At 38.9% G+C, this 16,186-nt stretch overlaps 1 protein-coding gene across 1 annotated transcript in view; it reads right to left on the bottom strand.

Moving 5' to 3' along the window:
- Window positions 1–16,186, bottom strand: part of SYNE2 (spectrin repeat containing, nuclear envelope 2) — a 405,169-nt gene that overhangs the window by 146,545 nt on the left and 242,438 nt on the right. Inside the window, exons 51-56 of the mRNA XM_011978327.1 lie at window positions 14,397–14,615; window positions 9,153–9,418; window positions 6,840–7,008; window positions 4,876–5,031; window positions 2,333–2,473; window positions 331–513 (exon numbers count right to left, since the gene is read on the bottom strand). Of these exons, the coding sequence (XP_011833717.1) occupies window positions 331–513; window positions 2,333–2,473; window positions 4,876–5,031; window positions 6,840–7,008; window positions 9,153–9,418; window positions 14,397–14,615 (1,134 nt within the window). The remainder of the gene's footprint in view (window positions 1–330; window positions 514–2,332; window positions 2,474–4,875; window positions 5,032–6,839; window positions 7,009–9,152; window positions 9,419–14,396; window positions 14,616–16,186) is intronic.

Raw genomic sequence — 16,186 nt, 5'->3', positions numbered from 1 at the left:
TCCCTCACTAGACTCCGGAGATCACCTGTCCTAAATTCCCATTACTGGTCTTTATCCACCTGTAGGGGAGCCTGGACTTCCCAACAGTTTGCCTGGCTCTTGCTGTGGTCAACTTTCGGATTCTTGGTTCTATCTGCCCAATCAGACTTTCTGCCTGAACTAGCATTGAAATCTGTCTCCTCAGTGCCCACGCGAGCCTACCATGGCCCCAGCTTCAAGTCCAAAACTGATAATTCAAGAGAAATTGGCTGTTTCTGAATATATTGTTTTGCTTTAACACCATCTCAATACCACCACATGATATGAAGCTATTATGAATCACAGCCATACCTTATTCAACTGTGAGGTTCTAGACTCTGCTCTCTGTGATACTTGCTGATACTGCTGGAAAGGAATCATCAAGTTATCCATCCATTCTTGAGCCTGTCCTGGGTCCTGTTCAACGATGTCCTGAACTTCAGAATCCAGCTCATTTAGTTTGGAATGCCATAGATCTAACTCATCCCACATTTTCTGGAGAAGGAAATTGTAAGTCAACTTGAATGAAGAGGTCATAGTTTATGGAGGCAATGCCTGGTTTTCACACAGTATTTACATTTATAAATGCTACTAAAACACCACAGAAACAACATCACAAGAATAGCTGTTAATTTATATCCAGCAATTTGTTATCTAAACTGAAAAACACTTTTCCTGAGCTCTCCCAACTGTAACAGTATTCATTTCACTACAAATTAGCTGTAGGGGAACAGAAAGACCTGGACATTTCTAGAGATGACCGACAAGGTCAATACAGCCCTCATCTCTCAAGAGTGACGAGCAAAACATTCTGTTTTAAAAGGGCTTGGGGAAATACTTGAACCTATTTACACCAGTTCATACACACGCACGTGCATGCACGCACACACACACTCAATCTAGAAAATAATGTTAAGTGAAAAAATAAAACAAAGAAAAATATCTGGGCTGGGTGCAGTGGCTCACGCAATTTTGGAGGCCAAGATGTGTGGACTGCTTGAGCCCAGGAGTTCGAGACCAGCCTGGACAAAACAGGGAGGCCCTGTCTCTACAAAAAACATGAAAAATTAGCCAGGTGTGGTGGCGCACACCTGCAGTCTCAGCTGCTTGGGAGACTGAGGTGGGAGGATTGATTGAGCCAGGGAGGTCAAGGCTGAAGTGAGTTTTGATCACACCACTGCTCTCCAGCTTGGGTGACAGGGTGAGACCCTATCTCAAAAATTTAAAAAAAGAAAACTATCTGCCAACTTGGGATGAATGCAGAGGCAGAGAGCTCTAGAAACATGATTAGGAGCAACTGCTTTTGACTCAAGAAACCCATAGGTTGGATTCAAATCTGAACTTCGCTGGGCAGAGGAAAATTTCAAAGCTAAAATATTCAATTCTTAATGTTTGCTTAAGAACATTTTTTTCCCCCCTATCTTGAGGACTATATCTAACTTGTTAAATTAGGTTCCTCTGCTTAAGATTTGTCCAATAGTGAGCCATATTCTGACCTATTTTAAAAGCCCCAAATTATTAAAATATTTCCTTAAGATATAGATTAAAACAAGAATCCTTTCCCTATACTGTAGTTTGCTTGCAAATTAAGAAGTAGAATAGTGTTTATGTACAGTTTTACCTAAGATTTTATTTTATAAGACATTTTACAAGGGAAATACATTTGGAATTTTTATTTTTATTTAACCTTGGCAGTCTAAAAAAGAGCTTTAATATTTTTCATATTCTATTGAATGATTTTTAATATCAGTATCCCCAAGATAAGATCCTTACTTTCCTTTACTTGTGAAAATCACAGGCTCTCAGAAGTTTGGGTATATGCCCACCATGGAAAAACAGAATTTTTTTTTGAGAGAGTCTCACTCTGTCACCCACACTGGAATGCAGTGACGTGATCTCGGCTCACTGCAACCTCCGTCTCCTAGGTTCAAGGGATTTTCATGCCTCAGTCTCCCGAGTAGCTAGAATTGCAGTCTTGTGCCACCACGCCCAGCGAAGTTCTGTATTTTTAGTAGAGACAGGGTTTTGCCATGTTGGCCAGGCTGGTCTCAAACTCCTAGGCTCAAGTGATCATCCCACCTTGGCCTCCCAAAGTGCTGGGATTACAGGCGTGAACCACCGCACCTGGCCAACAGAATAATTTTTAAATGCAACTTTTCCCTATCAAGCCTCTCTAGGTGATGCCTCTGTGGATTTGGTTTATGATTTCTGTGCTTCAGATTAATTCAAAGAACTCACCTTGTGATAACTGATGAACAGGGCAGGAGTGGGTCAGAAATACCAAATGCTGAAGGGAGTTAAAGGAGGATTTTACCTTTTGAATTTCTTGTGCTTTCTCAATATTTTTGCTTTTCTGCTGCAACATCTTTTCAACATTATGAAGCCCATGGTTAATTTCTTCTATTTTTCTCCTCATTGCATATGACGGTGAGCTTTTTAAGATTTCATTGCTAATCTGTGAAAGACAGAAAGATGCATTTGGCTTAGAGAGGTTGTCTGCACTTTATTCATAGGTTCGAACAACAAAAGTGGTAGTCACTCTGTTACAACTTGTAAAAATCTTTTAAGGGCTGGAAGAAATTCTGAAAATGCATTAATGAGAAGGTGGATAGGAAGACTAATAAATGGCAGGTGTGTTTACTTGACCTTTTAAATATCATCTGAAATAAAACAAAAATTAGTTTAATGTAATCTAACATGTATTAAAGATATATGCTGTGTTGGGCAAAACTACTGAGTGGATTGTGTGAAACATCCCCATATGGATCAAATGATATAAAAGAATTCCTGGGGGATAAACGATTTTTATATGATCTTTCCATTTTATGAGAAAATCCTCTGCACAGATCTGTTTTCAATAAAACCAAATTTACTCTCAAGCTGACTTTAAAAAAAAAAATAATTCCAATCACAGTACTCATTTGAGTGAAACAACCTTCTAAAAGTAGCTATTTCTTGAGGATGCACAGAGTTTAATTATTCTCTGTGTAACCATTTGTAGATGTTTTCCCAGCCATCAGAAACTTAGCTACTGAACAGTGTAATTTTTTTTATCTAAACGATTCTCTTAAAAAGAAACAAACAAACAAACAAAAAAACCTTGAGCCAGGAAAGATAATAAATGAATGTTGAGTATATCACTTTCCAAATACCTGACTGGTGTGTGTTCTTGTTTTGCTATTTGATAAGGCTTTCTCCAAGCAGCTGCTAAATAACCAAGTAATACTTTATGCTTTTGTATAATCCTTTGCTTTGTAAATTAAAAAAAACAAAACAAAACTGTATCTGTGTAACCATTGAGACTAAAAGCATCCTATGCAGATAGTATACAGATGCAGAAACTGGAACACAGACTAAATGATTTGCTGCAGTCATATGTCAAGGAAGTAGATGAACTTGTCCCAAGAAACCCCCAAGTCCCCAGATTGAGTCCCAGGCTCTATTCACAATATCAGGCTGTTGATACTTTTATATCATGTCTTTATTCCCCAGACCATACTGCAGTCAATATTATTAGGAAAAAAATCTCACTTTGGTTCCATGTTAGTTTTTTATGGCTGGCTGTGTCACAAATTACCACAAGACAAAGTTTTCTGATATTTTGTGCACTTATTCTCCTGGCAGAAATGTATACCATTTAGATACATTAGGACAGATCATGATTTAGGAAATGAATATAGCCATTTGAATTATACACAATGTTACTGCGTCTGTCCCAGGATCCTTGAATTTCCTTTAGCCACATCACATAATAAAAATTAGTTGCTATTTGTGACAAATACACAGGGTCATAGCGGAAATTTTCTACCTTGAATTTGAACGACGGATTTTGATTATTAATTTACTCTGCTACAGATTTTCATAAGTATTCATGAGAATAACATTTAGTTTCTCTCAAAACATTTAGTATTTTCCTAAAATAAAATCAATAGTACCAGATCCTTGAGAAAGTACAAAATGGGTTTTCTTGTGTGTTAAATAAAAAAGATTTGTCATAAATATACATTAAGTTTACATGTTTTTTACCTTGTGAGATTTCCCTGAGAAATCTGTCATAGAATTAATGACATATTTTAGCAACTAAGTTTGAAATCTGAGTTTTTTGTGTTTATCTAAGATCTATTTTATTTATCAAGTTGTAAGTATTCTAGGCAGAAAAAATAAATTAATTAATTAATTAAAAAAAAAAAAACAACCAACAAACAAACAAACAAAAAACTTCTGTGGATACCAGACCAAACAGAATTTTCTTCTGTTTGATATGGGCTGTCTTTTTACAATCTAATCAAAATATCCTGCTAGGCTCCTATGTTTCTAGTATTATAAAATATTTTCCACCTTTTCTTCAAATCTGGACTTTCAGGTATAAAGATTCGCTCAGGTACTTTTCATGAGAATTCTGTTAACATCATCATTAGACAGACACTACATACTAAGTGCTATTCCTAGTGAGTTGTGAAATTTGTATTCTTATTGCCCTCAGCTGTAATGTCAAAATGTTTCAAAGGATGTGTTTTAAAGCAAAGTATTAACGTCCAAAATGTTCAAGTGGTTGTACAGTGGTTGTACAAAAGCAAACAAAACCAGTAAAAGATATATAACTGTATTATAAAATGCAAGAGAAGAAGCAGCATTTCGACAATTAAATATACATAAATTATCTAATTCTGTTATCTTATGTCACATATTTAAAGCATCTTTATCTCAGCATTCAATATTAGACAAAATGGTCACTTAACTCTTGAAAGCAGTCATAGCTGAAATCCCAGCAAACGGAATTTGACATTAAATGATATTTTCCTTTTGATAGACATTCAGCTCCATAAACAATAACAGTAGTATAGACATTATTATTACCTTCTCATCTATGTCTTCTAAAGCTTTTCTGCATTCTTCCACCTGGGATTCAATCTCTGCAGGGACTATGGTGTACATTTCAGAATACTTGATTCGTAGTTTTTCCATAATATTCTCAAAAGTTAGCTTCCCTTCCTTAAGGATGCTTTGAAGCTCCTAAAAACATTAAGAGAGTTGCAATACTCACAAGACTGGGGGAAAAGTTTAACTCTAGGAAGTAAAAGCGGCCTTCCAGCACATCCTTATGATTTAAAGGAGAGCAGTTTGCATGACAAAACCCCACTAGTGATACAAGCTGATTAAGCCCGAGAGATACTCAGTTTAGTCAGATGATGCTTTCTAATTTGTAAGAATTAAACTTGATATCTCTTCATAGTGTCACACCATTATCTAGAAAAGACATTACAACACCCCCTGCTTCTAAAGTACCTTTAGGATTTCATTGTATCTGCGTTGCAGACCTGATCTAAAAAGCTGCAAGCAGCAAAAAAAAAAAAAAGTTTCAAAGAAGTTTTTTGTTGTTGTTATTAATGTGTTGCTATTTCTACTTCTTCCTCCATTATCATCACAATGATTCAAGGCCACTAAAAGCCCCATGCTTGGAGCAGAAGTGTCTACTTTCATGTAATTAGACAGCCCGGCAGAGCTCAACTTCTTTCAAAAGGGAGGGTTCCAGTTCCATACAAAGAATGTAGGTTTTTAGGAGATAAAAGAAACCTGAACAAATAGTCTATTGGTTGTGGCCTAGAAACCAAATCTGATCTACCTTCTCCTGCAGTAATTATAAAGGAGAAACTCATTTGTTTGGGAAAGTTTCCCAAAGATCAAGTGGAAAAATACTTCTTGACTTGACTGTGGCTTTTTTGTTGTTTGTTTTGTTTTTACAGTAGCTGTTCAGTAGCATTATTTGTGTTCATGGATTGAGTCACTGCAGTGAAGAATGATTACAATTTTAAATGGCTCTGTGATGTGTCATTGTTTTCCTTTTCTTAATCCTCAGCAGAGGACAAATCTAGAGAGAGAAAGTTAGAGAACAATGCCATTCAAAGATGCGGTTTAAGAAGTAAGTGTCATCCCGTTTTATCTACACCTAGTCCAGGAGTACAGGCTTTCATTCAGAGGTACACTTGGAAGGCTTGCCCATGAAGACTGCTTCTTTACTTTCCAATATAATAACCGAAAGTTCTCTTTAGACAGCATGTGACTTTTTTTTCTTTTTTTTTTGAGATGGAGCCAGGCTGGAGTGCAGTGGCATGATCTCAGCTCACTGCAACCACTGCCTCCTGGGTCCAAGTGATTCTCCTGCCTCAGCATCCCAGTAGCTGGGATTACAGGCACACGCTACCACGCCTGGCTAATTTTTGTATTTTTAGTAGAGATGGGGTTTCCCCATGTTGGCCAGGTTGGTCTTGACCTCCTGACCCCAAGTGATCTGCCTGCCTGGGCCTCCCAAAGTGCTGGGATTACAGGTGTGAGCCACTGTGTCTGGCCAACACGTGACTTTTGAATAAGCTTCCAAACATCCTTTTGGGCTGTCACCATTGGACTGGAATGAAAAAGGAGATTATTCTGAAGAAATGAGATTCCAGATGACCTGTAGGGTGTACCTAGGCTCTATCAGAGACAAGGCACTAAGTGCTACTAAAGGAGTAACCCAACATGCTACTCAAGAGTGGTCTGAGGCCATTATTCACCAAACACACTGGAAATATAGTTGAAAGAAGGCTGCTTGGTCCAGACTGACTTACCTTCCAGCCTTGTTTCAACTCTGTTCTCCGCTCTCCAGCCACACTGATCTTCTCCCTTGGTTCTGCCCACACCATGCCACAGGGGCTTTCCCTGTGCCTCTCTCTCCCCAGACCACTCCCCCAAACCCAGCCACTGAGTTATATCTACCCCAAGGACTTTGGATACAAGACTGTGAGCCTGTATCTGCCACATTCACTAATTCGCTCCTCACTTACCTCAAATTGTTCTGACTTTTCTGGGTGATCCTGGAATGCCATATTTTGGAAAGAAGTTGTGGTCTGTTGAAATAAATTCTTCAAAGCAATTATCTCTTTTGTGAAGGAATGTCTTTCTTGGATTTCAGTCTGCACTAATTCTTTATTTTTTTGAACTTTCTGAAGAAGCCTAAAAGAGAACATCAAAATATAATTGTTTCTTTATCCTGCTCTTCTGTGAAACAGTTTTATTGCAACAATTAATGAAATGCCTGAATAGTTCCTAAAGGACAGTTATTTCCTCTAAGAAAAAAGTAACAATTTTTGATAATGGATATACCACATATACAAACAGGTACAAAATCTTATCACTTAATCAAATACCTCTCCAAACCTTTCGCCCCAAATATTCTCTTTTTCACATATTCCATTGTAACTGACATCTCTGTCCTCTCTTTTTCTCCATGTAACCCTTGAGCTCAAATGAAAATGACTTAGAGGTGTGAATGGAATCATGGGTAGGCTTCTGGGGATAGACAACCCCACTGGTCTTCTTCTCTTAAGCTGATTCATTTTGCTGTGGATGTAGCAAATATCCGAAGAGGCATTGAAGTGGGTAAAATCTTTCCTGAGGGTTATTTGGTAAGTATCTATGATATTGTGATATAATAAATATATACTTGATCTCTGCTCTGGTTCCTGAGACAGAGCTCTTAATACCTTTGTAGATAGGAGTGCTAGCTAGGAGTCTTTTGTCCTAATATTTGATTTTTGACCAGTTCCTGACGCAGAGCTCCTAAGTCCTTTGTAATTTCCTGAGTGATAGGAGCATCTTTAGTTCTAAGGAGGCAACTCTAGGTGGGATCCTGAGTAGCCTCAGGATGAGGGCTGGTTGCCAGGGGAACCAACTATGTGATTAAAAGGTTGGAACTTTCAGTACCACCCCTACCTCCAACACACACCCCCAGCCTCTGCGGGAGGGGACAGAAGCTCAAAGTTGAGTTGATTGCCAATGGTCAATTATATAATCAATCATAATGAATTCATAATGAGACTACATAATGAAATCTCCATAAGAAACCCCAAAAGACAGGGCTCACAGAGCTTCTGGATTGCTGAAAGCCTGGGGGTTCCACCACCCAGAGAAAACAGGGAAGCCTCAGGCCCCTTCCTATACCGTGCCTCAGGCACCTCTTCCATCTGGCTGTTCATCTGTATCCTTCATTAGACTCTTTATTAATAAACTGGTAAACATGACTAAAGTGTTTTCTTGAGTTCTATGAGCCACTCCAGCAAATTAATTGAACTCAAGAAAGGTATCAAAGGATCCCTTGATTTATAGCCTATCAGCCAGAAGTGTACCGGCAGGGCACAGCGGGTCACGCCTGTAATCCCAACACTTTGGGAGGCTGAGAAGAGTGCATCACCTGAGGTCAGGCGTTCGAGATCGCCCTGGCCAACATGGGCAAAGTGCTGGGATTACAGGCGTGAGCCACCATGCCCGGCCACAGCTAGTTACATTTGAAAAGAACATTTAATGGCATAGGAAGGCAAACATGATTTGCTGGTAAATTATTCAGCAGAATATAAAACAGTACAAGTATTTTGATCTCAATTTATTTAAAAACAAAATCATAGTAAAAAAGGAGAAAAAAATGATTAGCAGTGGTTATTGCTGAGTGGTGACATTAAGGTAGATTTTTATATTAATTTTCGTAATTTTCAGTTTCTGAATTTCTTTTTTTTTTTTTTTTTTTTTTGAGGCAGAGTCTCGCTTTGTCACCCAGGCTGGAGTACAGTGGCGCACTCTCCGCTCACTGCAAGCTCTGCCTCCCGGGTTCACGCCATTCTCCTACCTCAGCCTCCAGAGTAGCTGGGACTTATAGGCACCTGCCACCACGCCTGGCTAACTTTTTGTATTTTTAGTAGAGACAGGGTTTCACCATGTTAGCCAGGATGGTCTTGATCTCCTGACCTCATGATCTGCCCACCTTGGCCTCCCAAAGTGCTGGGATTACAGGAGTGAGTCACTGAGCCCGGCCTGAATTTCCTATAATAAATATATATTACTAAACTAGAAAAAGGGCAAAAAAAAAAAAAAATCACAAATGACAAAAAAGGAAACTGGAAGGATATTCACCCTCGTTAATACCAGGATGGAAAATGTGTGCTTAATTACAGTTATTAATCTGTTCTATCCCTTTTTATACCTATCAGTGTTGTCTCACCTCAATTCTATTGTATCATTTGCCATTATTCTATACTTTTAGATTTTCTAAATGTTGAGCCATAATTGTCAAGCACATGTCCTTAACAGTTTTTCATAAATCTTACTTGTTGCATCGTTGTTGCATAGAAGTAATTTCTTGAAATGCTGGAACACTTTCCACAGCCCCTGAGCTTTCAGGAACATTCTGGATACTTCTGATGTGCTGAAGAAGTAGAGTCAGTAACAGCTGCTGCTTCTCCACATTCTCTCCATATTGGCATAAACAGTCTAGCAGCTCACAGAGTTCCTCTGTGGTGTATGCCTCTTTTGTTTTGGAAATTTCAGGGAGTTCTTCCTGAAGATTATCTAAAATAATTGCTTCTCGTTCAATCTAATTCAATAAACAAAAAGAACTAAAATAAGTAAAATATACAATTACCATTTCAGGACCTGAAGTAGCCATAATTTTTGTATGCTCTCTCTTCAAATGGTTGCTAGTGCCATATCCTACCATGTTTTCCTATAGCTGGGAATATTAATCCTCTGCTATCAGAATCCCTTAATTCCCAGCTATTGCTCATGTTGATGTGTGACTGAAATAGAGTACTGCTGTTGTGGTATGAAGGAAATGCTGTTGAATATCCTCATAAATAATTTATTTCTCCTTCAGATTTCAGTTGGATAAAGCAACATTTCTCCTGAGATAAGCACATGAGCTCCACCAAACTGCTTTCACTAAGTATAAGAGGGCAACTATTGGATATGGAAAATTTTTCTGCTGGTCTCTTTTCTTTCACTTCCAATCCCTATATGCTAAAAAAGTAAGTCCAGCAGATTCTCATTACCCTGACACATGACAAAGGTAAAGCAGCCAGAATTACCGAACCAATCAAGTATTTATCAATAATGGTGTACACAGAACTCAGAAATACATAACCTATTACATCACAAATCTAGAAACTGTTCATTCCACCAGCCCTGAACTCAACTAAGATGTAGAAAAAAGTCTCAAAGGCCCCTGAATCAGGTCATTCTTACGCCTCCCCTTGAATCCCCTGGCCCACCCCTTGGCTACAGTACTCATTTATCACATCCTGCCTCAGTGATGGTTAACTCTCCTGCTCCATGTTCAAACACAGTCATGGATCTTGCAATCATGACATTACAGGATGTCACTCCAGTCATCTATGTTTATGATATCATACTAACTGAAATGGTGAGGACCTGAATGGAGTCAGACATGCCAGAGGGTGAGAAACAAAGCCTGTGAAAATTCAGGAGCCCCAGTATCAGGGCCTGGGGCATGCCAGGACTTCTCTATGGTAAAGGTCAAGTTGTTCAATCTTGTAACTCTACCACTAAGAAAGAGACACAGCACTGAATGGACCTTTTGAGGTCTGGGAGGCAGTATATGCTATCCTTGGGATTACTGCTCAGATGCATTTATCAGAATGCTGCCAATGTCAAGAGAGACCTGGAGAAAAAGCACCACAGCAGGGTCGGGCTGTGGTATAAGCTGCCCTGCCATTTGGGCTATATGATCCAGTTGGGTACCCAATAACTAGAATACATGGATGCAGATGTAGACTGGCCACTGTCCAAGAGGCCCAGGTGTGCAATGGGTGCTTCTCATCACCTCAAACCTAAATTCAGTTGAATTAGAAGTCCTGGTTCTTTGCCAGACAGCTACACTTCCACCAGGGAATGAGATAAGGGTTGCACTGCATCATTTTGTGTCCCCCGGCTGGAAACTAGCATGCAAATAAAGAAACTGCTACATTGATGGGGGAATTGTACATGTAGGGTTTCCAATGTGCATCAGGGTTGAAAAAACTGTCTGTAATCCAGGACTTAATGGGGTACCTCTTGGTGCTTACGCACCAGAAATGGGCAGATTTAACTTGATAATAACCAGAATTATTATCAAGCTGTAGCAACCACGATCCAGTAAGAGTAAAAAGACGAAAGGCTCAGACCTTTCCTGTTTCATTTCCCCTCATCTCCCACTCCTGTTCCCTGGGATCACTTTCCAAAATAAACTACCATTTGCAAGCCTCAGTCCCAAACTCTGGTGTCCACTGAGAAGTTGGTAAGTGATTGAGAACGGGGAATACAAGAGGGAGAACAATATATACATATATATTTTTTCTTTGAGACAGAGTCTCTCTCTGTCACCCAGGCTAGAGTGCCATGGTGTGATCTCAGCTCACTGTAACCTCCACCTCCTAGGTTCAAGCAATTCTCTCCCTCAGTCTCCCGAGTAGCTGGGATTACAGGCATCCGCCACCATGCCTGGCTAATTTTTTTGTATTTTTAGTAGAGACAGGGTTTCACCATCTTGGCCAGGCTGGTCTTGAACTCCTGACCTCGTGATCTACCCACCTTGGCCTCCCAAAGTGCTGGGATTACAGGCGTCAGCCACGGTGCCTGGCCAGAGTTTTTATTAGGACAATAATTTTACCCCAAAGCCAGGCAATTCTTCAACTTGGGAATGAATAAACAAACTGTATTACACCCACCCAAAGCAATACTAGTCAGGAATAAAGAGAAATGAATTACGAATACAAGCAGCAGCAAGAATGAATTTCAAGTGCATTATGCTTAGGGGAGAAAAGCAAACTCAAAGGGCCACAAACTGTAAGGAGTCCATCGATATGACATTCTGGAAATGGAAATACTATGGGAACAGAAACAGATTAACGTTCCAGGGGTTGGAGGTTACGGAAGGCACTGACCACAAAGAGGAACAGGGGAAACTTCTAGGGTGACAGAATTGTCTTAAACATTGATTTTGTTGGTGATCATGTGATCGTGTGCACTTGTCGGAACAACACATTTTACGCTAAAAAGTGTGAAGACAGTCCTAGAATCAGTAAAATAGTTGCAAAAAGCCTGTGCATTCACTTTTCCACCTAGAAGAGGCTTTGCAGAGGCCTTGATGATTTTCCTTAGACATGGGATCCTAATAAAATCGGTTATAAAACTTTTAGGTTCATGGTCAATTGTAAAGTTTGGTCTAGAAAGGGAGAAGGACCCATAGTTGCATCATAAGCAAATCCAATGAAGGAGACCGAAAAACCCAGAACCAGCAGAAAAGGGACTCAACAAAGAAATGACTGTTGGTGCAAGTGGGAGAAGCCGGCCTCACATCTCCAATCATCTTTGACAATGTGATGTTCTTCTAGCACATTATGATCATCGAAGCAAAAAATGATGATTCTGAATAACCCAAGTGAATAGTTATAGTAAAGAGATTTTGCTTAAGAAAACAGGGAAGTAAAATTTTAGGGGGACACAAGTTCTATCAAAATTTAAATTTAGTTTTTAATTTGTAAACTTATAAACAGGCATTTAAGTTTTTTAAAAGTCTACTGATATAAACTGTTTATTTCATCAAGACTGGATTATTATGTTACTATAGATGACATGTTTAAAGCAGAAATTCACTTTGTCATATATAAAAGCACCAACCATGCTAACAGAAGCTTACATGTATGAGCTGTTAGACGATGTAATTTTTATTGAATGGATAAAAGCTACATTAAAATCTTATATCAATTTGATGTATGTAAATATCATGTAAGTTAACAGATTAATGGCTAAGCACCAGAGTCTAAGTTTGAATCCTCTACTATCCCTTGTGAATTTGAGCAAGTTACTCAGTCTCACCGTGTCTCATTTTCCTCATCTACAAAGTAGGGATAATAAAAATATCCTCACAGAATTCTTGAATAGTGCTCTGAACTATGCCTGCCACATAATAATTGCTCAATTTAGTAGTTGTTTTTATTATTGTTATTACAGGGAAGCATTTTTTTTTGGCTTGTGCTACTCTGAAAAATATTTTGTTAGCAGATTTTGTCAAACGCTTGTGTGAATAATTAGAAAGTTCTGTATGAATGGAGTCTGAATAACACATAATTGCAAATGGGTATATAGCAATAATGTGATAAAATAAAAAGAGCAAAATCTTAGAATTAGCCTAGACCTGAATTTAAGTAAGAGATGTCCCTCAACAAATATTTACTAAGTGCCCACTAAGTGCAGGGCCCTAGCCAGGTTCCAAGGTTACAGCAGTGAGCAAGACAGCCCCAGCCGCAGCCCACAGGGGCTTACAGGTTAATCAATCTCTACCTGGGGGCCTTGTGCCATTACTTAATCTGTCAGTGCTTCAGTTTCCCCATCTATAAAATGGTGATAATATTTACTTCCCAGGGACAATGCAAAGATTCAGTAAGAACAGGTGTGAACTGCCTTCTCAGCACAGCATAGTAACTCAACAAATGGTACCATTATGGACAGGCAAGCACTGATGCCAGCAGCCCCAACCAAAAGTGTAATTTATAAAGTTTATTTTAACATTCAAGAGACTATTCACTAGTCAGTCCTCATCAGGACCACTGACATAATATTCATTTTTAAGGACAATAGTCATAAGCAAGATAATATGATAGTGCTAAACATTTCATCCCAAGATAACTTTATGTTGTTTTTTTTTTGTTTGTTTGTTTTTGAGACAGGGTCTCGTTCTGTTGCCCAGGCTGGAATGCTAGAATACAGTGGCGTGATCATGGCTCACTACAGTCTTGACCTCTCCTCAAGAGATCCTCCCACCTCAGCCTCCCAAGTAGCTGTGACTACAGGCATGTGCCACCAGGCCCAGATTTTTTAAATTTTTTGTAGAGATGGGATTCACTCCATTGCCTGGGCTGTTCTAGAACTCCTGGGCTCAAGCAATTCTCCTGTCTCAGCCTCCCAAAGTGCTAGGATTACATATGTGAGCCACTGCACCCAGCTATCTTTAATTTTCTAAATTAATTTTCTTTCTAAATATAGGTGATACCTAAATCCTGAACCAAGGCTAAATTAACATTTGTGATTGATACATATCATGCAGGTTTTGAGACCATTTTCAAAAAGAACATCATAACCTCACATATTTTTAGGTCCACATTTAACAATTACAGTTAATTTCCATAGCTAAAAATTATAGTTAATTTCAAAATTATTTGGTGATTATGCAAATTACCTAATTCTAACCTTCAGTATAACGTAGAGACAGTTATTTCCGAGAGGGGTGAAGTTATTTTCACGATAAAGACTGTAATGCTCAAACCAGCTAGTGGTCACTTATTAATAAGAATTATCTGCTACCAAAAAAAGGCACTACTATAAAATAATCCGAATAAGTTACTGGAGGTTATCTTAATAAGGCCTGACATCTATAAACATTTATGTATCACGTATAAGTGATGTGCACAAGTAGTATAGCCTGACGACTCGTTTTATAGAAAAACAAGGTGAAAGTAATAAAACAATTTAAATAACACGTTAGAAACTACATGGTTTGTTGAAAATGAAGCACTCACTTCTTCACTGACAAATTTCCATTCCTGCTTCAGTTCTTCACACCACATCTCCCACTCTTTAGCAGCTTCCAGCAAACTCAGCCATTTCTCCCACAGAGCCGACACAATCTTCAGCAAACATATGCCATCATTTTCTGTGCACCTGAGTCTCAAGAGTCTAAGGATCTGTCGTAGTTTCATTAATTCTTCTTTGGTTGATGTAAGATTTGACACCAAGTCCTTAGGAAAGAAAAGAAAAAAAAATAAGAGGGACATACTGTTAGCTTTTTCCTGAAACTTACAAACTCTTTCAAATTCTGAACAATTAATTATTTCAATCTTCCATAAGTATTGCATGATCTACTTCTTATTCTTTTAGAAGTCAATTTAGACCAGATGAGAATTATCTATGTATTATTGTATTCTGCATGAATTTGAGACTACAGGGACAAATAATGACCCATAAACCATTTTTTTCCAAGAAAGAAAGTACTTTCAAAAGCAAATATTTGCCAGACGCAGTGGCTCATGCCTGTAATCCCAGCACTTTGGGAGGCCAAGGTAGGTAGATTACGAGATCAGGAGATCGAGACCATCCTGGCCAAATGGTGAAATCCCATCTCTAATAAAAACACAAAAATTAGCTGGGCATGGTGGCATGCGCCTGTAGTCCTAGCTACTCAGGAGGCTGAGGCAGGAGAATTACCTGAACCTGGGAGGCAGAGGTTGCAGTGAGCTCAAGTCGCACCACTGCACTCTAGCCTGGGCAACAGAGTGAGACTCCGTCTAAAAAAAAAAAAAAGAAATTCTATAAGAGGCTGGGCACAGTGGCTCATGCAGCATTTTGGGAGACGGAGGCAGGAGGATTGCTTGAGGCCAGGAATTCAAGACAGACTGGGCAACATAACAAGACTCTGTCTCTACAAAAAATTAAAAAATTAACCAGGCATGGTGGTATATGCCTATAGCCCCAGCTACTCAGCTGGCTGGGGTGGGAGGATCCTTTGAGGCCAGAAGCTCAAGACTGTGATAAGCCATGATTACACCTTTGTACTCCAGCCTGGGTGACAGAACAAGACTCTTTCCTATTAAAAAAAAAAACAAAAAAAAACCTAGAAGTACAATAGCCATCATTATCTGGGTTTCTCCTTTCAAGGTTTCAGTTACTTGTGATCAACAATGGTCCAAAAATATTGAAAAATTCCAGAAGGAAAAAATGTATAAGATTTATTTGTATAAAATGTATGTTTTATTTGTATACAAATATATAAGTGCTATTCTGACTAGTGTGATGAAATCTCATGCCATCTCTCTCCATCCCACCTGGGATACGAATCTTCCCTTTGTCCAGCACATTCATGCTGTATATGTTCCCTGCCTACGAGTTATTCGGTAGCCTTCTTGGTGATCAGATCAACTGTTGTGGTATCAAATGCTTGTGTTCCAGATGAATAGTAGCCCAACGTTACCTCACCATGGCTATATCATTTCATTTCATCACTTCATTTCATTACCTCACTTCATTTCATCACCCAGGCACTGTATAGTCTCACGTCATCACAAGAAGGGTGAAAACAGTACAATGACATATTTTGAGAGAAAGGGACCACATTCACATAACTTTTATTACAGCATATTGCTATAATTACTCTGTTATTGTTGTTGACCTGACTGTACATAATTTATAAATTAAACTTTATCACAGGCATGTATAGGAAAAAAATTATAAACAGAGTTCAGTGGTATTCACAGTCTCAAGCATCCACTGAGTGTCTTGGAACATATCCCCTGTGGATAAGGGGGGACTACTG

Source organism: Mandrillus leucophaeus, unplaced genomic scaffold, assembly GCF_000951045.1.
Source record: "Mandrillus leucophaeus isolate KB7577 unplaced genomic scaffold, Mleu.le_1.0 Scaffold192, whole genome shotgun sequence".
NCBI classification, from domain to species: Eukaryota; Metazoa; Chordata; class Mammalia; order Primates; family Cercopithecidae; genus Mandrillus; species Mandrillus leucophaeus.
Note: the sequence above shows the minus strand (reverse complement) of the source record. Positions and strands in the feature narration are given on the sequence as shown.